Source organism: Lepidothrix coronata, unplaced genomic scaffold (genome assembly GCF_001604755.1).
Source record: "Lepidothrix coronata isolate B3197 unplaced genomic scaffold, Lepidothrix_coronata-1.0 Scaffold32, whole genome shotgun sequence".
Taxonomy (NCBI): domain Eukaryota; kingdom Metazoa; phylum Chordata; class Aves; order Passeriformes; family Pipridae; genus Lepidothrix; species Lepidothrix coronata.
Genome location: NW_016690212.1, coordinates 6371628 through 6391826, shown reverse-complemented (window position 1 = coordinate 6391826; position 20199 = coordinate 6371628). Strand labels below are relative to the sequence as shown.

At 41.1% G+C, this 20199-nt stretch overlaps 2 protein-coding genes across 14 annotated transcripts in view; one reads left to right on the top strand and one right to left on the bottom strand.

The window, feature by feature from the left end:
- The window catches only part of GSAP (gamma-secretase activating protein), a 43710-nt gene extending 34664 nt beyond the window's left edge, over positions 1-9046 (top strand). For 3 of the 5 annotated variants that reach the window (XM_017811443.1, XM_017811442.1, XM_017811441.1), the window contains 7 exons: positions 1461-1531; positions 2099-2193; positions 3305-3424; positions 4427-4488; positions 6373-6477; positions 6626-6719; positions 7761-9046. In XM_017811443.1, coding sequence (XP_017666932.1) covers positions 1461-1531; positions 2099-2193; positions 3305-3424; positions 4427-4488; positions 6373-6477; positions 6626-6719; positions 7761-7861 — 648 coding nt within the window. In that variant the 3' untranslated portion in view covers positions 7862-9046. Of the gene's footprint in view, positions 1-1460; positions 1532-2098; positions 2194-3304; positions 3425-4426; positions 4489-6343; positions 6478-6625; positions 6720-7760 lie in introns of those variants that run through there. The other 2 variants (XR_001874172.1, XM_017811444.1) reach the window with 2 other exon arrangements.
- A 118-nt stretch (positions 9047-9164) lies between these two features.
- Positions 9165-20199, bottom strand: part of CCDC146 (coiled-coil domain containing 146) — a 70664-nt gene continuing 59629 nt past the window's right edge. For all 9 annotated transcript variants that reach the window (XM_017811435.1, XM_017811433.1, XM_017811434.1 and 6 more), the window contains 5 exons: positions 19504-19732; positions 13919-14047; positions 12322-12459; positions 10716-10964; positions 9165-9712 (listed from right to left, as the gene is read on the bottom strand). In XM_017811435.1, coding sequence (XP_017666924.1) covers positions 9494-9712; positions 10716-10964; positions 12322-12459; positions 13919-14047; positions 19504-19732 — 964 coding nt within the window. In that variant the 3' untranslated portion in view covers positions 9165-9493. The remainder of the gene's footprint in view (positions 9713-10715; positions 10965-12321; positions 12460-13918; positions 14048-19503; positions 19733-20199) is intronic.

Sequence of the window (20199 nt, the reverse complement as noted above, 5' to 3'; positions counted from 1 at the left end):
ATTCATTCTGGAGTATCACTCCTGAAAACCATTTTTGTTGCACAAATAGCAAGTGGTGATTTTGGAGCTTGAAAGAACCCTCCCTTCACTTCAACACTTATCTTCAGTTCCAGCTGCAGCTCATGATGCAGAGGCCTTAGCTGCACCCTGTGTCCTGGCCAGGGGTGAAAGTCATTCCAACAGCAGATGCAGTTCTTTTGACCCTTGTCTGAAAACTGGAAATCACTCATTTCCTGGAAAACTTGCTATACTCCAGGAAGATTAAACTGGATCTTTCCACTGCATCTAGTAAGTGTAGAGATGGAAAATATTAGGTAGTTATTTTGCATCAGGTAGCTGTGCAAGCCTGGCTCAAGTGGTGGAGGGACAAGATGCTGTCTTGTAGAGCTTTCTGGCCAAGGTACAGAGGAACACTCAGGAACAGTACTGAAGACCAATATTCCAGTTCTGGCCTTTGCATGTGAACGTCTCCTGTATGTCCTGTTTCCCTCTTGCTCAGAGCCTGTGACAAGTTAGACATTGAAGAAGGCAAAGTCAATGAGGGGAAAAGAGAAGGGGGAAAAATGATTCCTGGATTCTGGCCATCTGGAGCAGGGAAAAGGGTTTGTAACTTCTCGTGACACCTCTTTGCAGAACAGGGGTCAATCTTGCTTCCTGAAAGTTTCCTGGGATTGATTGATTGCTGTGCTTTGAGGGCCAGAGATAAAAGGCACAGAGGAAGTGTCTCAGTTGTGTTACTGAGATATGGAAGTGGTTACACATGACAGCCGTGAAGAAGTTATTTCAACTCTTTGTATGTGGTTTCTCTTTCAGCTGCAGAAGCTGAGATGGCCCAAGTGTGAGAACAGGGCTTGTGGCTTTGGTGTGCTGACTGACTGTAGTGGAGGTCAGTTCAAGAGCACAAAGAAGCAACAATATGGGCCAAGAGATTGTTTTATTTCACTATGGACAGAAAGGAAACTCAATAGTGTAGGGGAGGCATTTGCTTGTCTCATCTTTCCTCCTTGCCAGAACTAGGTTTGAGATTCCTCCTGCAGACTTTTCTTGGCAAACTGAGGATTCCACTGTCTTCAGTGTCATCCACTTTTGCTGAGCCCTTGACAAATGCTCAGCCACTTTGACATACAGTTTTTGCTTCCGTGGCAAACAGATCTTTGAGAATTTGATGCAAGAGCATGAGATGAGTTATCTCTGAGAAGCACCATGTGTTAAGTTGCTATATGTCTTGGACAATGTTTTGATGAGCTGGAAGCACTTTCAACTTCTGGAATATTGCAATTCAGTTACAATTCAAATTTTAATAACTTCACATTTTGAGCCACTGGGGAAAAAAAAAAGAAGACGTAGTAGGAGTCCCATGAGAAGATTTTAACATAAACTGGTGTGTGAAATGAATGAAGGGCAAGGGCCTGCTGTACACAGGCTCCTGAAAACATGCAGTCTTTTCTTTGTTGTTTTAGCTGAGTCTGATACATCGAATAATGAAAGAAGTTTGGAGGAGATACCAGCTTCATTCCTGCGTCTTCTGCTTGTGAGCAAGTCATTTGTTAAAGTTTTCAGCTTGCCTTTTAAAATATGGGCATAATGATTTTGATCTTCAAGAGTACCACTGGTTTGAACAGTCACTGCTTATGCTGCTGTGAATGTCAATGTGACTGTCACCTATTGTTCCTAATGACCTTGGTGGCCCTCTCTAAATTATTTTAAATGTTAAATATTTTAAATTATATTAACCAAACATTTCTACAGCTGGAGTTTAAAGTTACTGAGTTTATAGTGGTCTAAGCTGGGTAGTGGGTGTTAAACGCCTACAAAAGCCAGGTCCCTTATACCAGCTGTTGATTCCAGGTGCTGCTGAGAGACTTGTAAATATGCAGCAGTGGGGGGAGGACGTGGGGACACCAGAGCAACTTTTTGTGGCAGCACTGGGCAGCTGGTGCTGTTGGGTGACAGACACCTCAGTAAACAAGGCAGCATCTCATGGCACTTCACCCAAATGCAGGCATTTAGTGCACATGTAGTACAGCAAATTGACCATCTCTCCAGCAGAGTGTGGGCACCTCAGGTTCTAAATATGTTGCTACTTCATTAACTACAGTGACGAAAGAGGAAGTGCAGGAGAGTTTGCGGTGTTCCACATCATGAGTCGGATTCTGGAAGCAGCAAATGGCATGTGCATGCCTTTACCTCCTGGTAAGTCCTATGTTTTGCTGTTTTAATCATAACTGAGGAGAGCAACGCTATAAATTCCTCCCCTGAGAGCACTAGTTGCAACATGTGTCAAGTTAGCTGTGGCAGTATTGAAATCTAGTCAAGACAGTTACAGAGGCGAAGGCCTTTGATAAACATGTGCAAGTGAAATGAAGCAAAACTAAATAGTTTTTAGAAACAGAGACAACAAAACAGGTTTCCGGTGGAGTGCTTGGGTGCAGTCTTACCTTAGAACTAAGATTTAAATTCCTTTCGTTTCTATATGTTTTTAGAAAACTGGAGTTCAGTGTCTAGAGCCACAAGGGAAAATTCCTACCATGGAGCGAAAAGAGTGTTTTTTCTCATGCTGTTGCCCTGCTAATATTTTTTCAGTTTTATCCTGAAAGGATTACCTCCAGCCTTGATAGAAAAGTTGGTCTCGATAGTAGAATTTGATTTCCCAGACCAACTCGTAATCACTTATGGTCTTTTCAAAGCACTTGCTTATTTTTGTTAGGGAAAGACTTCTTAACATCTTAATGCTTTCTGATTCTGATTGACTCTCTCTAGTTTGTATTTCCTGATCTGTCTTCAGTCTTTGAAACTGTTTTTGGTATGAGTTGTCCCTCAGTCCATGTGGGCACAAATGCTGCCATGCAGTTATGTCATGTGATAACAAGACCATTGTCTGGCTGATGTTTAATGAGAAACCGAAGTGTTAACAGAGCTGTGGGAGTGTGTGGGTGGCAGCCATGTACGGAGGGTGGTGAGGCCTCAGGTTTTGATTGATTAGGAGGAAAGAAAGATATAAAAGACAAATTAATAGAACAATTCAGATATGAGGCAACAGCTTGGAGATGTTTAGTGACTCTGTATGACTTTAATGACTGTTTTCAGCCCCCTTGGCTTTTTTCTTTCTGAGGGGATTGTACTTGAGAGGACTTAAAGGATGCCTAAATAAGACTAAATGTCTTGATAAACTGATTTCTTCACCAACTAGAAACAGTCAGAAGTTAAGGGGAGTGGTGGCTTTAGCTAGAGTAATGCCAGTTTTTAATAGAGACTTAGGAAAAAAACTCCCGTATTATACCAAACAAGTTTGTCTCTTTCATAGGTTTTCACACTCTGCACTTGGGTCTCGGTGTTCGTTGTCTCCCTCTGCACACCCTCCTGCACTACATTGATATTGGAGTCTTGCAATTGACAGAAACGTGTGTCAGGAAATTGCTGAAAGGTACAGTGAGCATCAAGTGTTTCATTTGTTACCAGCCAGCTAATGGGGGGTGTTGTCCTTCAAGCCACTCAACTTGGACACAGGATTTATTGCCCAGGACACTCAGCTGTCCTTAGAGTGTTGTTTCAGTGAGGGCTGTAGATGATGGTGTTGCCTACCTGAAAGGGCTCAGACTACATGATTGGCCTTATCATAGAACACAAAGAAATATCTGTTTGGAGAGAATTTGAGTTTGTAGCTTTTCCACTTGGGACTTCTTAGAAAAGCAAATACTAAAGGTCATAATAGAATTTATTGGGAAATTTGTATGACTATGAAAGTGCACACCTATGTGTGAGGAAATTTGTCTGCTATCCAGTCCTCAGCTTTTGCTTTAATTATGTTTGGAACAAGAGGAACAGGCCTGTCAGTCTGACCTCAGGGCCAGGGAAGGTCATGGAGCAGATCAATCCAAATGCTATCACAAGACATATACAGAGCAACCAGGGGATCAGGCCCAGCCAGCACAGGTTTGTGAAAGATAGGTGCTGCTTGACCAACCTGATCTCCTTCTATGACCAGTGACATGGTTAGTGGATGAGGGAAAGGCTGTAGGTATTGTCTACCTCGACTTTCGTAAAATATTTTACACCATTTCCCACATCATTCTCCTGGAGAAACTGGCTGCTCATGGCCTGGACAGGTGCCCTGTATGCTGGGTAAAAACTGTCTGGTCAACCAGGCCCAGAGAGTGGTGGGGAATGCAGTTATATCCAGCTGGCAGCTGGACACCAGTGGGGTTCCCCAGGGCTCAGTATTGGGGCCAGGCCTGCTTAATATCTTTGTTGGCAGTTTGGACAAGGGGATCAAGTGCATCACCTGTGAGTTTGCAGATGACATTGAAAATTGAAATTTTCAATTCATTACAGAGGTGATATTTATTTGGAATATTTTCAATGACAGTTGAAAGTTTGTTATGCAGTTACTGATTGTTTGGTTTGGTTTTTTGCCTGTTTCTTATAGATCTGGATGACACTGAACAGAATGAAAAGCTGAAATTAAGTATTGTCATGAGGCTTCCTGAGGTAACTAATGACTTTGGATGTAGTTTCTGGGACTTTTGAATTGATAGGAAGTTCCTCCTTGTGTGTAGGATCAAGCCAATGGAAGACTTGGCTGTGATTCAAATAGAGCCTGATTCAAATATAACCTGAACATCCACAGTTTCTCCATCTGCTGCTCCTCGCTGTAGGATACCCTGATAACTTAAATTATAGATTTGTCCATAGTCTTTTACAGTGTCTCCATGACCCTACAGGAGTCAACAAGACTCTGCTGAGTACTTGTGTGCCTAAAGCAATGAGGGTTTAGTGGGGTTTAAAGGGGATTTATCGGGTTTTTGTTTGGGTGTTCTAGCATCCACAGAGCCTTTCTCACTTGTGACCTCTGCGTTTGCTTCTATACACTTTATCAGATATGTTCAGTACAGTAAAAGCTGTGAAATCTGATATACCACAGCTCTGTGGAGGAAACTGAGTTATAAGATCTCCCCTCAGTGAAATCTCTCAGCCTCACCCATCAGTGACTTCTGTAGCTACACAGTAATTAGTTAGAGCTAATAACTGGTGCTTCGTAAAAAGTTCCAGCAGAATGGGAGATAGACTTCTCCCCTTTTGCTCTTAGTGCACACCACAGGACTGCAGAGGAAGCACATCTCAGTGGGCAGAGGAACACCAGGGATCCCCCTCGGGGAGTGCCAGGCTTTTCTCAACATAAGTTGCCCATTGTTTGCTCATTATGGGCTGTTATGTATAGTTCAAATGGCCAGAAGTGCCACTTGGGTGTTCCTCTAACAAAGGCTTCTTTATTTGGCAGCAGTTTTGAGAAGGGGTAGAGGAGGAGAACTCCACAGGATGTCCTTTGTCCTCTGTGTCTTGTTTTGGGCCTGGGCTGGAGAGCTGGGGTCAGCCCCTGGCCTGTGGGTGGGGAACACCATTCCAGCCGCGCTCTGACGAAGGCTGAGCTGGGAGAGCTGCAGGGAACGGGTACTGTTGGCTGCACACAGTAGACTCAGTGCCTTATTGTATCTATTTACAGCTTTGGGAAAAAATGCAGGGAGTAATTTGTTTGCCAAAAAGGTCACTTTGGGGTGACTCAGACTATTTTGAGCAGGTTACATTCAGTAGATGACTTCAGTTCCATCAGAAGCAAGGATTTAAGCACCACTGAAACTGTACAGCATTTACTCAAATAAACCCCTACAGCAGTCTGCATTGCAGTACAGCTGAAAGGGAGGGGGGAAGATCTAGATAGGGAAAATATCAGAAAGTGGAGCTGATTTCACAGTATGTTCCTATTCTTTTGCTTGTTGGTTAGAACTGGAAGCTTTGGGAAACCTGGTTTTGAATCTCTTGCCTCTGGGAATGAGAGTCAATGTTATCAGTTTCCAGGATGATGACCTGAATAATGGGATCTTAACTGCATTCCCAATATGTCTCCTTGTTGACATTTGGCTTGTGTAAGATTCCTGAGACTGAGCCTAAAGGAAGCCCTGTCCTGAATGGAGCCTTGAGGAATGGGGTATCTACATTATTCTTTGGGGAAAGAATAGATACAAACCAGAGTCACAGTAAAAGATAAGTGGTCATTTTAAGCCTCAGTTGATATTTAAGTACACATGCCAAATGGGACAGTGGCACTGGGACAGACGGATTGAGCTGAGTACTGACCAGTGAGGTTTTGATTTCCCACATTTTGGGAACATATGGAAATCTTTTAGTTATTGGCTATGAAAGCAAGGCTCCATGGCTACAGATGATGACATCTTGGCTTCTCAATGTGGGAAAGCAAAGCATCTGTGTTACAGCCTGGATTTTGTTTCAGGTCTTTTTCTGCTTTTCCTCCTCCTAAGCTTCCACTGTCCTGTGTTTATCTTCTCAGGTTTTTGGGTTTTGTTTTTTGCTTACTAGGCTCTTGGTCAGAAGGTCCGCCAGTTTTGGAATCATCCCATAAATGCAAATTTAATTGCACGGAAATATGTTAAACTTTTGCTTGAGAACCTGGGGAACAGGCAGGTAAGACCACAGAGGCCTTTTTTTTTCATCTTGTGCTTTGACAGTGTTGAGATTGCTGAGCTTTCTTTAGACTGTAACACACTAATGAAACACTGAAACTTGGTACTGTGCAACTTGGAGAGCTAACCTGCAGTGTTCTACCTTACAGTGCAGCAGGTCTATCCCTGAGAGATTCTCAGTCCCTGTGGAGTTTTTGCCACTGAACTACCTGACGAGTATGTTGACAGAGATAGAGAATCAAGGTAATGTTAATTCTGTATTTTGGAAGACCAGCAATCGTTACTCTTTGATGCTCACTTAGATGTATCCTGACTATATTGACATAACTTAGTTCTAAAACTCCATTGATGTCTGAACACATAGGTTTGGTTGTCTTTCTGCTGATAGGAAGTGCCAGGGGACTTCTTCACTGCATATCCTTTCATCCAAATCCTCTTTGTGTTGGATCCAGACAGCAAACCTGCATTTTTCAGAACCCATGTAGTAAAATGTGCTTGGTGTACAGCATGGTGTTAGCTGTTGTGTGTTCAGATGGGGAGAGAGCGGTTTGGTCCTTATTTATGTTCCTTGTGGTAGCTAAGAGGCAGCCAAAATCAGATTTTCCACCTTAGAAAAGAGTACCCATATCCCTGGATTCAGAGGTATTCTGAAGTACCAGACATTTTTCCTTGCCAAGCCGTTCATTTTTGTGAAGCACCGTTCCCATTGATGAGGGTCTTTGCTTCATCCAGCAAACGTGAGCACCCAGAGGTTTTGAATTCTGCTGAACAAGCAAGGTGCCTAGGGGAGAGATTACTAGCTGTGCCTGTACCAGTAAGCAAAATATAGTCAGGATAAGGACCTGAAGGCTAAACTGAGACTGTCCAAGTATGGGTATGTCCATTCGGAGAGGAAAAAAGAGTTAAACCATATAGCAATATATGACCATGGGCCCTAGGCCATCTTATGCACTAGCACTAACACAGCCATTGTGCTTAATCTTGGTTTGGATCTCCAGTGTAGAATTGGTTTGGAAATCCCTAGCAGCCTCCAGAGATGGTTTAGCTCCCCCCTGTGTGGGGTGTCATTTACTTACATCCCACTAATGGGACAGTTTTTGCCATGGGTGAGCATCCAAAGGACACCACTGAAAGCTGTAGGTATTTTGGGTACATGAAAACACAGTTCTGTCTATTACCAGTTATCTTTTGGTACTGTAGATGAAGATGTTTAATAGACTGAGGACTATAAGTGTATAGGAGCATGTACAATTTTGTAAATACTTTCTCACCATGTTTTTCTAGGTGTGCATCCATATGAAAAACAAGACCATGTTAATGCAAGATTTGTAGAGGAAATGGCACTCAAGCACACTATGACATTTTTGGGCCTCAAATATTCGTGAAACGTTGTGCTGTTGAAGAAGTCTGTTGAACTGTGGTGCTTGTGTAAAAGTATTCACTTAAATGCCATGTTGTTTCCCAAATCACCTGCAGTTTTGGGTAGCTGCTGGTGCTGACATGAGCTACTCAAAACAATGTTTGGTCCAACATACTAAGGTTGAAATTACTGACTTCTAGATAAATCCTTGAGAAATGCATTTGACACAAACCCAAGTTTGAAATGTATCTATGGTTTCATTTTGAAGTCGTCAAGTAAGTGGAATGACAGCAGGTATCAAAACATGCTGTGAAAATTGGTATTAATAGCACATATTTTAACAATACAATCCTGGAAAAGGCAGTCCAGTTGTACAGAAACAAGAACCAGTAACTGTTTACTCAGATTAATAAAAGGATTTCTTGGTGTGATTATGTAAAGCAGGTAAGAATAACAAATCAGTTTTGTGTCAGGCATCAGTAATGATGTATTCTTTCCTTTTAGTGGTCATCAGTTACCTTATGGTACTTCTGCCTCTGGAGCTGCATTGTAATATTTTCAGTTTTGTAATTAACACAAAATATCATCTCCTTAAAGTGCATGTGATAGATTTTGTTGTGGGTTTTTTGTCTGTTGGTTTTGAGTTTTTTTAAAGATATATATAAAATATTGTAAGCAATACAGGATAAGAACAGAGCTTTTGAAATTTATCTTAGCAGTATCTTGGACAGAGTTTTACATAATTCTTTCTTACAACTTCTAGTGTTACAGTTCAAATCTCAGCTTCAGAAAGAAGCTTAGGGAGGCTGTTTTTCCTTTGTTTTTAACTTTTATTTGTACATTACTGAGCCAGTATTGTTTGTTCTTTTGTTTTAAGTTCTGAACTGTGACATTAATTTAAAATGGTAATAGTGGTTTGCTATGCAGAGAAAATTGTCAAGTTCTGCCATGCAGGATTTTCTGCAGTCTTTATTGGATTTTACAACAACTCTACAAAATTTCAGCCTATTAAACTAGAGAAACTCATTAACAATTTGATAAATTTTTGAGGTTTTGAATAATAACCTCTGATATTTTCTCTTAGTAGTTTCCACTGATGCTTCCTCTTCCTTACCACTGAAATAAAAAGATCTGGTTCCTGGGAGTGACTCTGCAAGTTCATGGTCACTCTCTTGTCCTTGCCATCAGTGAAGCTTTAGCTTTCTCAGTGACTGCTTAGTGAGAAGGAATATTTTTCTCAATATAATTAGAATTTCTCCGGGAAGTGTAAACTCCAGACTTAGACTGCAGAAAGCCATGTTGGTGTGTAAGTGGTGGCCACTTTGTTCATATTATATTAATAAGAGAAGATTTTCTAGCCTTTTCTTTTTAATGAAATGTATTACAACATATCCTCAGATGCAATAAAACTCTACCTGGAAAAAAAAAAGCATAGCATGATGACCACTAACTTTTCTTAACACTTTAAAATACTGCACTCCATTTGGGATACCAGGAGAAGAGGCTTTGGATCACCGACTAGTTAACTGTGCTTCTGGCATGAAAAAATACTTTGTTTTCAATATGGAATTTGGCTGAACACTAACAGACATTCCTTCAGTGCAGTGTAAATGCTGCTGACCCTTAGGATTCAGCAGCTAGAATGGCTTCTCCTGCTTCAGGTGCTGTCTGTTGAGGTTTCAGATGGCTGTGCAGTAGATTTGCTGAAATGTCTCCGATCTGAACTGGATTCACTTGGTCTGAGAGGAGCCACAGCACCATGGGGCCTTGGGAATGGGGGACTCTGTTTCTCATCTGGGATAGAGGTGGTTGGGCATTGTTGGGCTGTTGTGTGGGCATGGCCAGGCACTGCATCTTGTTCCTCCTCTGTAGGGTCCTGTCAGAGAAACACAGTGTGATCACATAGGGATTGTGTGCTTTAGAACTCCAGTGCTCTCCTGAGCCAATGTACAGAATCTGTGACAAAGGAAACACCATTAATCTAATCCTTGGCAAACCAGGAAAGCTGGAGGGGTATTAAAAGCACGAGGTTTTGACCATGTAGATGGGAGTTTGTCCTTTTAAACAGTTGACAGTTTGAGCCTGTCATGCTTTCATTATTTGTGAAGAAAACAGATTAGAGGAACTTTTAAAAGCCATAATAATTGTAGACAGAACATCTCGGGAACAATTCTGTTCCTGAATACAGTTACTGCAGTGAGCTTTTATGCACAGCACTGAAAGGAAACTGAGTCACAGCGTGAGGAGAAGGGTCAATGACAGAGAAGATTCTTATTCTAAACCATTATTATTCTGTAGGAGCTCTCTGCTCTGGGATCACTGACTGTCTCAAGGAGAGAGGCAGCATCCAGCAGGGTAGGGTTTGAAGCACTATTTGATGTGCTGCCCTGCCTATCCTCAGTGTCTTGCCGAGCAATCTGATTTCTTGCTGCTTCTGATCTGATGCTCATTGCATCCGTTATGTGGGAGATGCTAAACTTATTTCTCCTGAATACCACACCCCACCTTTTGCAGCTTTACCTTGAAATCCAGTGGAAAGCAGTATTCCACTGATGGCTGCCTCACCCATCAGCCACAACATGGTCACACAAACTACTTTAATAATCCAAGGTGACATTTTTAGTATATGATCTCCTAAAGACTGAATGACCCACTCTAAGCAGTGTTGCCAGATTAGAGTTAAAGCTCCACAAACACACTTTAGGAGTTGTCCCTGTCTGTACCATGATCTGCACCAGCTCCTGGAGCTCCATGTTTGCCGGTGAGCAGCTCCACATGGAGCCAGCATGGAGCCAGTTCTTTCCCTTTTGGAAAGAACAGTTAAGAGTAGTGAAGGGATGGGGCTGAACACTGAATTGCAACGCGTGACAAAAACTTACTTCAGCTCTGTCTTCAGCTGCTGCTTTGTGTGTCTTGTCACTGCCTAGGATCTTCAACCATTCCTTTTCTGTTTCCTTAGGAGGGGGGAGACCTTGACTTATCCTCCATGAAGCAGTCATCACAAATTGTTCTTTTTCTCTCATTTCCTGCTGAAGTTGAAGGACAAGTGATTGCCTCATGGTCAACTCTGCGATAAGAGCCCTCCTCTCCTTGGTTTTGTCCTTTATCTTCCTCTGCAGTTCACTTATCTGAAATTCAAAACAGCTGCATTGTAGTTAGGGTTTCCTTTTAGGCACTTACTGGGCATGACACTTAGGTCAGCATTAGGTGTCTGAAAACAAGTTCAACTTGACAAGGTTTTAAATATGTATGGAACATACTTGAAAATTACTTAATTTCTGTAAGCACTTGGAACCACAGAAATTGGCAGCTCAAGAAGTCAGATTTACTCCAATACAAGACACAGAAAAGCACATTTATCGTTGCCTCTTGCCCTTTTCAGCTGGACAGCAATATTCCCCCTGCCCTCAAAGGCCCAGGACCCCAATTCTCTTTGAGTTTATGCATGGTTAACTTTGTAATAAAGGTGAAATAAGGCCAACTCTTATAAGATAATTTAGTGATAATGCAGATGCAGAGGGGCTGTGGGTTGTGGCATTATCCTCGCAAGGGACACAACTGAAAAGGAATGTGACAGGAATCCTTGAGTCTGACTGGAGTGGTTTAAAAAAACCCAACAAAACTTAAATACTCTTTAAGTGACTAATAGGGAATTGGGAGAGTCAGAGTACTTGTGAATGTAACTTTTGGCGTGCTGCCATTGTTACAGTAGTTTATTAGCCCATGGCCATCATTTCACAAACACATGACCAGGATATTTCTCTGTCTGTGGAAAATGAAAGATTGATAATAAAAATCTGTTTCGTTTTAAGCCTTTCTGCCTGCCAAACCTAACACCTAACAAAAGAAATCAATGCTGGCCTTGTTTTACATTAATTACTTAGCATTTTTTTTCTGCCTTTCCCTCAGCTCTGATCTATTTGCAGCTTGTTCATTAGGAACTTGGGAGCTGGGAGCATTTTTGGTCTTTCACAAACAATATTACTGGCAGTTAAAAGGAAATAGCTGTCATTGTATAAAAATAACTATTGAAAATGATGTTTCCTGTGTGATTCTCCCTACCTAAATAGCAAAAGAACTTTGAGCCAGGTACCAAGTTCATCTTAGTGTGTGTTGGAGTAGAATTTACCTGGCCTTTCTTTATATCTTTTTAGCCTTTGGCATGTTTGTTGTTAAGTACACGTGCAAAAGGAGGATTCTACAAAGTTTCTAAGCATCTACTTCAGAAAGAACTAATCCTATATTTTTGTGAAAGGTACCAATTATGGTGCAATTTTCCTTTTGAGAGAAAGTGCATTTGCCTAGTGGTTTTGATATTATTTATATTATTGCTCCTATGCATGTTTATAATTTCTGAAGAATAGCTTATGGCTTGCCTATTAACGTTTCCAACCACTTTTGTAATTTGCAAGTGAATCACCTATTGCCTAGATATTATTTCATTCTGTATAGGTTTCCAAGCAGAGTGTGCAGTGCACTCCTTACCCTTCTAGCGAACAGCAGCATGTCCTGCTTCCGATTCTCTGCCTCGGCACGGATTCTGTCCGTCATTTCAGAAATGGACTCGCAAAGAAATTCCTTCTGCATCAACTTCTGCTCCTTTTGCAGCAGCTCTGCTTCCAGCTGCAGCAAGGAGGAGGACACAGGGTGTAAGGAAATGATAGGAGAAGGTGCAGCACAAGGTGTTCTTTGATTGCTTTGAGCTGCTGAAGTAATACCAAAAAACCCCAAACACTTTCACTATCAGTTTGCTCAAAATTTTCACCGTCTCTGCCAAGTATCAGGCCCAAATTGGCTCAGTTGGTTANCAGTCATACAATTCTTCTATATCAGACAGGGCCCTTTTTGGGGTAGGGCTTACACTATTGTTACTGCCTTGTTATGCTTTTTTTGAAATCAATGGGGTTTTTTTCTAGTGATTTTTTTTTTAATGTTCTGGTTCCTTGAGTCACACCATAATGGGAAGGTTTCAGTTCTTGCTTTGTACACCTTTTTCCTCCTGATGCTAAAAAAAAAAAGTATGGGCTCCATAAACTAACAAAACAAATACAACTACAATGACTTTAATTCCAAGGAGATTGAAATAGGTGTTTAAACTTATCATGGGTCCAAGAAGCCCTACTTTTTAATGTGCAGGCTGGTGAGAGCAGGCTGTGTTGTGGCCTGCTTGGCTACGCAGAGCTCCCTCCAGTCAAGGAATATGGGACAGTAAGGCAAAAAGCTCATGTAATACAAGCAGCAGTGTTTAGGGTATGTCCTTACAAACTCGGTTTCAAAAGGACATGAGTGTGTGCTGCTCTGACTTTGCTGCTGCTGCCCGAACACCTTCACAGCCCTGTGTGAATCGCCCCAACACTAAACACAGTGGGAGGAGTTTTGTGTCTATAAATGGAACAGACAAAAATATATAAGAAAATGCCATGTCTGCTCATTCCATTCCTTTACCTTCTTCCCTGCCTCATATAGAGGGCTCTGAAATTGGCTTTTGATAGGACCTAATGCTTCCCTCCGAAGTCTCTGGGGCACTCCCCAGCACTGCAGCTCCTGGGCTGGCCTGGCTGCTGCTTCCACCTGTTTGGTGGCTGCCTGTTCAGCAGGGAAGCAGAGCAGTAGAGCCCAGCCCTGACAAGGTGGGGTGTTTGATTCTGTGTCACACAGGCAGACTCTGTTAAGAGGGTGGCAGGTCTGCCTCCCACTCACAGCCTGTGTGTCATGGGGGAACAGCTCAGGTCCAGTTGCCAAAGACTGACAGCTGTTAGCAGTTTATTGTTCTGCATTTATCTCCCTCTGCTGCTTTCCTTAGTGAGGTGGGTGTGCACTGAAGTGCCAATAGTGCGAATGGACTGGTTAGCAGAGGATGCAGTAGAGCCGAGTGTACCTCACAGAGCTCCCCCTCCCCAGCCTGTGCTGGAAGAAGTCAAAATCCAGTTGACCTGAAAAGCAGACACTAGGCTGAAGTTCACAATAGCCAATCATAATTATTTAAATTCCTCTTACAGAAAGTTTATTTTAAAAATAAAAGACACAATTTTCATTTTATAAAAGCGGTCAAGCACAGCAGGGATGTGAGAAGTGATGTTACCTGTTCAATCTTTTTTAGCAGTTCAGGTGCAGATGGGTCCTTCCCTCCCATTTCATGCCTTCTGCTTTCATTTGTGGCATCATCAAAAATTTTCTCCAGCTGTTTAATCTTTTCCCTGCACTGGGAATACTAAGAAACAAAAAGCCACAATAGTTATTTGTTCCCACCAAACTCATCCCCATACCTTGGTCCGTAGACTTCAACAGACAAGTTTCCTTGTTCTGGGAAGGAGGGAGGGTAACACAGAAAATGATGAGCCCTTTTAAGTTTTTATTTTAAAAGGGAACTGCAGTGTGACAGTTGCAGAATGGAGGAAACCCTGCTGTCTGACAGAAATTGAGTTGCACCTGAGGTCCTCAGGCTATGTTTTTTTTATCCTCAGTAATACAATAGAAAGTCCTGCTTCCCCACGGGTTAGTGCTGAAGGTTTCATCCCTACAGGCATCCAAGTTTTCTACACTGAGTTCCCAGGCACATATCCTGAAGTGACTCAGCGGTGACACTGAGCAATGTGGTACCTCAGGGACTCATAGAGGCAGGTGTTCCCTGACCTTTCTGATGTGAGACCTTCCCATGGAATAACACTTCCCAGAATATGCTAGATGGACATCCAGGCTCCACGTAAATCCTCGCTGAAGGAGTGACTGGGGCCATTTTTTCATGTTTGGACTTGCAAGACTGACAATGGTGGAGTTGTGTGCTCTGATAAGCACCTGGCCATCTGTCAGTGAGTTGTCACTGCAACCTTGAGCTATTAGCACTGACATAACACTACTCAGGTATAAATGTTAACCATCTACTGCAGCTGATGATTGATTAAGGAAATAAGTGGTCACTGGCTCTCAAAGTTATGAACAGTCACCAGAATATAAAGTAAATGTTTAGATGTTGCTGGGATGGGGTTTGTTCCTGGAAGTTAACAAGTCATATTTAACTAGAAAAGGGAAAACTTACAGGACTTCTCAGATGTCAACGGAACAGTACCAGAACAATTTTTCTAGTAAAAAAGTACCACACAGCTCATTCCTGTACACTTTGTCTAAAAACAGGTAAAAACTTTGAATGACTGTAATGAACAATTTCCTCAGCAAACCATGATTCAGCACATAACTAATGTACTAAAAGATATATTTTAGTTATAAACATCTAAAACTCAAGTCCAAAAATACACAGAGTAGAAGAATGCAAAAGTAGGGCCAGCACAGCAGGATACAGCTATGCTTCCAGTGAACTTTCTTATCTGGGGCCAAATTTCTCATCCACTAACTCAGGGGAAAATACCTTTTTGAAGGCAGTGGTACCTTAATGAGATTAGGGCAGGAAAATTTTTTAGGACTGAATAGTTAATTTAGAGAAGGACTATTGCAACAAAACCACCGTCCAAAAATCCATTAAAAAATCCATAAAAAGTTTCATGTTAAATCTAAATACTAGGCTCGCTTTCAAATGCAATATGAAGTGATCAGATGCAAGACTTTATCTGAGTTCTAAGAGATTCTAAGTCTTAAAATGAAAAAAAAATCCTTCCTTTCTTGGACTGGATTTGATACAGGGTATAGGAAAAGGCTCTAGAAGAGCAGCTTCTCTATGTTGGATTGTAATCTGTCGGGAGGAATGGTTGAAGGATGGCCACACAAGAGGGAACATATGCCTAAACTGGTCTGAAAAAGTGGACATCCAGCGCTTATTTTTGACATCTCAGAGACAGTAGGTGAGGTATGTACAGCACTAGGAAAGGGCAAATATCAGACTTATTTTCAAAAGTGAGGGTAAAAGGAGCTATGGAACCACAGATAAGTTGCCTTTACTTTCTGAAGAATCAATCTGGAACACATCATTAAGTCTCCTTTGTTGGTGTCAAGAAAAGAAAAAGGGCAGGAATAACAGCCAAGAGGTGTGTTGAGTCGTGTCAAACCAGACCAATGTCCTATTATAATGATTTCACAAGTGTATGGCTGACAAATAGTAGGTATCATATTGATACATCTTGATTTTTATATAGCTTCAATATTGTCTCATATGTGATTCTCACAAACAAGCAAAGGAAATGGGTTCTTGATGAAAATATACGGTAAATACTTCATCGGCAGTATAAGGTTAAGCTCAGAGAGACTGCAAGTATTTTTTGGAGAAGATTCAAATTCAAAATTACCTTAGCCTGAAAAAAGGTCTGAACTAAAAAGAAAATATTAAATAAAAAACGCAAGTTGCTACATGTAGGCAGGAAAAGTTGCCTGTACAAACACAGAATCAAGGTCAACTGGTTGGATGCCCTTTTTTAAAAATGGGTCTGGTTGTTACGAACATTTACGTGAAGATGAATCTCTGTCGTGTCAAGAAAAGTACCTGGACACATAAGCAGGAATGTGTCATAAGCTTATGTGTCATACCTGGACACATAAGCAGGAATGTAACTTGCAAGATGCCTGAATGAATCCTTTCACTCTCAGCCACTACACACTGCACCTCAGGACAAATAAAGACCATATTGCCAAAAATAAAAGAAATGTAGAAAAATAGTGATCTAAGAAAATCTATAAGGGCTGATTGAAAGAAACAAGGCTGTGTAGCCTAGCAAAAGGATGGGAGAGGAACATGGTTAACTTCCTTCTAGTAACAGGAAATGTTGCAGAAAGGAAAAGAATGGTCTGCTTGTCATGTCCCTGATGTACAGAATACAATTCAATATTCTTACACTGCAGAAAGAAAGATCCAGGCTAAAGGTCAAGAAAATCTTTCCACTGTTAAGGAAGAACTGGCATAACTTGCTGGGGAAACAGGTTTCCCAGTGGTGGCTTGAAAGCACAGCTTAGCCCCCTCAGGAATGACAGGCAATCTGATGCTGGCATAGGAGCAGGTAGCAGATAAACTCTTTATCTGTCTATTAGTCCCATTATTTTATGCCTGTGGTGATGTAGTCTGGAGATTTTCATGGGATTGTATTAAAACCTGGACAAATGTTGTTGCCAAATGCCTCAAATAAACTGACAGTCCTTGTACATTAACTGAACTCTGAGGCATGAAAGTCCCATCTACAGCACCATGACAGCTCAGCAGGTCTAGATGTTGGACTAATTAATGGTTGATGCTAAGTATTTCTCACTGATGCATGAAGGCAGATTAGTTTTTATGGGTCACTTCAAGCAGCAGGAACAGCCCCTTGATGTGCAGTCCCAATTAAAAGTTACATAGTTTTATGCCCAGAGAAAATCACCTTACAAACTCACCAGGTACATTTTTTGTGTCAGATAAAGGAAGTACCTGTAAATATTTCTATTTTTAAATCTTTATATTGATAGTAAGAAACCTACCTAGTCCATGTTACTAGCACTTGTTTAGAAGAGGTCTGGTCTTGCTTCAGAGAAGGGGTTTTTTTGGCTAAACTATTCACTGATGTTTCACTCTTTTGTGGAAATAGGCAGCTTCTGATGAAAAGTCTACAAGCGGAACATAACATTACTTGGATGATTAAGCAGCTCATGTGGAATATGAAGCCGCTCAGGTGAAGTGTTTGTTCTTGCTGAATTGGCACCCAGCCCTGATCTGTGCTTTTCACCTTCCCAGCTGCTGAGATTCTGGGTCAGTTTCTGCAGCCTGTAAATATTTCTGATTTTAATTCTTTACATTTGTAGTAACGAAATACCTAGTCCATGTTACTAGCACTTGCTTCAAGGAGATCTGATGTTGCTTAAGACTGAAGGAGACAGGAGGGTAGGAAAAGGGAAGGAGAAAATTTAAGAGGCACAGACAGAGGATTCAGCCTGTCCATATCAGATGGTCTAAATTTTATTTAAATTGTAGATGACTTTTAGAGAATCACAGAATCACAAAATCAATTAGGTTGGAAAAACCTCTGAGGTTATTGAGTCCAAGCTATGACTGAACACCACCATGTCAAGAAGACCATGGCACTGTCATGTCGTCTTTCCTTAAACACCTGCAGGGGTGGTGAGTCCACCACCTCCCTGGGCAGCCCATTTCAATATCTAATCACCCTTTCTGTGAAGAATTTCTTCCTTCTTATATGAGTCAAAGTTTCCCATTCCATTGATGGGCAGAGGTAGATGCCTTGAGAATAAAGACCTCCTGGAGAAATATTGTGCTCCCTACATAAGGTTATCAGGATTTCCCTCTGGAGGCAAAGACACACAATTCTTTCCATTAATAAAGAGACCTTGTTCACTTATCTGCATCATTTGTGGGCTCCTAACATGCAGTTAAGGTTAGGGACTGGCTCCTACACAAGGTCACAACAGAATGGAGAGATAAAACAAAGAGGAGAACTCAGAAATGAGATTTACAGTCTGCATTAGAGGAGGTGTAAGGGACTGATAGAAATCAGGATTTCATAGCCCTGTGGTGCACAGAGCCTCTCTCTGAACATTTATAATTATCTACACTGATAAACAGACAAATCACAGACCAAAATGAGCTCCTATTACCCTGTCAGAGGGCTGAAGACCAGTGATTTAAAGCTGTATTCACTACATCATCAAGTCAATGTCTCGTGCAAATTATCATTATCATGAGATCCTTTGACCATGATAACTGAACAGAAGCCAAATTGGATTTCAACATGGATTCAGATTTGTAATTGGTACAGGAACAGAGGTTTGTTACTGTATTTGACTCAATGACTCTCAGTCTCATTCTAAATCTTACCTGAAAATGTCTTTTTTTTCCTTTTAGGTTGTTTTTTCCTTCCATACCACCTCTGTTCATAGCTTAAATCTGTAAGGGCCCCATAAAGTTCTTTGGGGTATGATTTGCATGAGGTATTGTACTACGTTTTATTCTTGTAGCAGAGCATACAATTTCTTCAAAAGGCCAGAAGTAAGAGAATAGTGCAAGCACTATTAAACAGTGAGTCACAGCTCCCATTGATGCAAGTTTAAAAGGCAGTGGTAAACCCTAATTTATGATTTTGTGCAGGCACTAATGGAGTATGTATGGGGAAAATTACCATCTGCAGATAAGGTCAAAAGTAAATGAGCCATTTCAGAACGCAAGGAAAGAATGTCCCAAGAACTGCAGTTTGTTAGTTGTTTAATGTTATTTTGTAACTAGAACTAAAACTTACACTGTTTTCGTGTAGCAGAAAATATATGTGGATTATATCATTGTAGGCTGCAGAGTTTCCAGAGTAGGCTCAGGGTCAAGTGTGAATTGAGTTATTATTTCAGAAATTTGACAATCTAAGTGTATCTCCCACCCCTTCACCTACTCCATCAATACAGTTTTAACAAATTTTATCTACAGTCCCATTTTTGCCCCATGACTCCCATTCTCCAGCTTAGTCATACTGACATTTCAGGCTATGGGGAGGGTTAGCTGAGATTCCATACCCGGGAAGCATTTGGCATGCATGTAACAAAGTGCATCAGCCAGATGCTCTTTGCATAGAAACATAAGCATAGAAACTCTCACATCTGAAGTTAAAAACATATGTCAGTGTTTTGCTGGACAGGTGTATTACTGAACTTGATGTTTTAAATAAACCTTGTACATCCAGATATTTTTTTCAGTGAAATCACCCTAAGCTTTAAAATATGACAGGGGAAAAAAAGGGTTCCTCTACCACCAACCTGTATCTGCAGTCTCTCCAGGTTTGCATTCAGGGCATTCTTCATTGGGAGCTCTTTAAAACACAATGCAATCTCTCTCTTTTTCTCAGCTACCTTCAGCTTCAGAAAACTGATCTTATCATCCATAACTTGCATCTTATGATCTCCATTTCTACACAATATCTCTTGCCTGTTTATTTTTTCATGTAAAAAGCCTAATTCTTCATCTCGTTCTCTGAGCAGAAGACCACTGAAATAAGGCCAAAGTGAAAAGGTAAATTTAAAAAAAAAATTACTCCTATTCAGTGTATTCCATTCAAGAACACAACCAGTGACCTTGAAAGATAGTAATAATCTGGGAAAATTTACAAAGCTTTCACAAATATTATTTTAATATAATGGCAGCATTTTAAATAAGTAACAAAATAATTACAATGTGAAAATCAGAGAACAAACACTTGGAAAGATTACTCTCACGTAATTTTTAAGGTCTTCTGGCCTTCCACAGCATTTATAATGGATTAAGAAGATCAGAAAGATTTAGATCATCTGCATTTTTATACCTTATCTGTGCACAATGCACAAATAGAGCAGGAGGCTACAAGTTCTCAAGGCATTCAGTAGCCAAGCAACCATGTTTTTTTGAATAAAATAGTTCTGAAGAATGAGCATTGTCACCAGTGGAGAAATAGCCACATAATGCAAAGCAGCACTGAC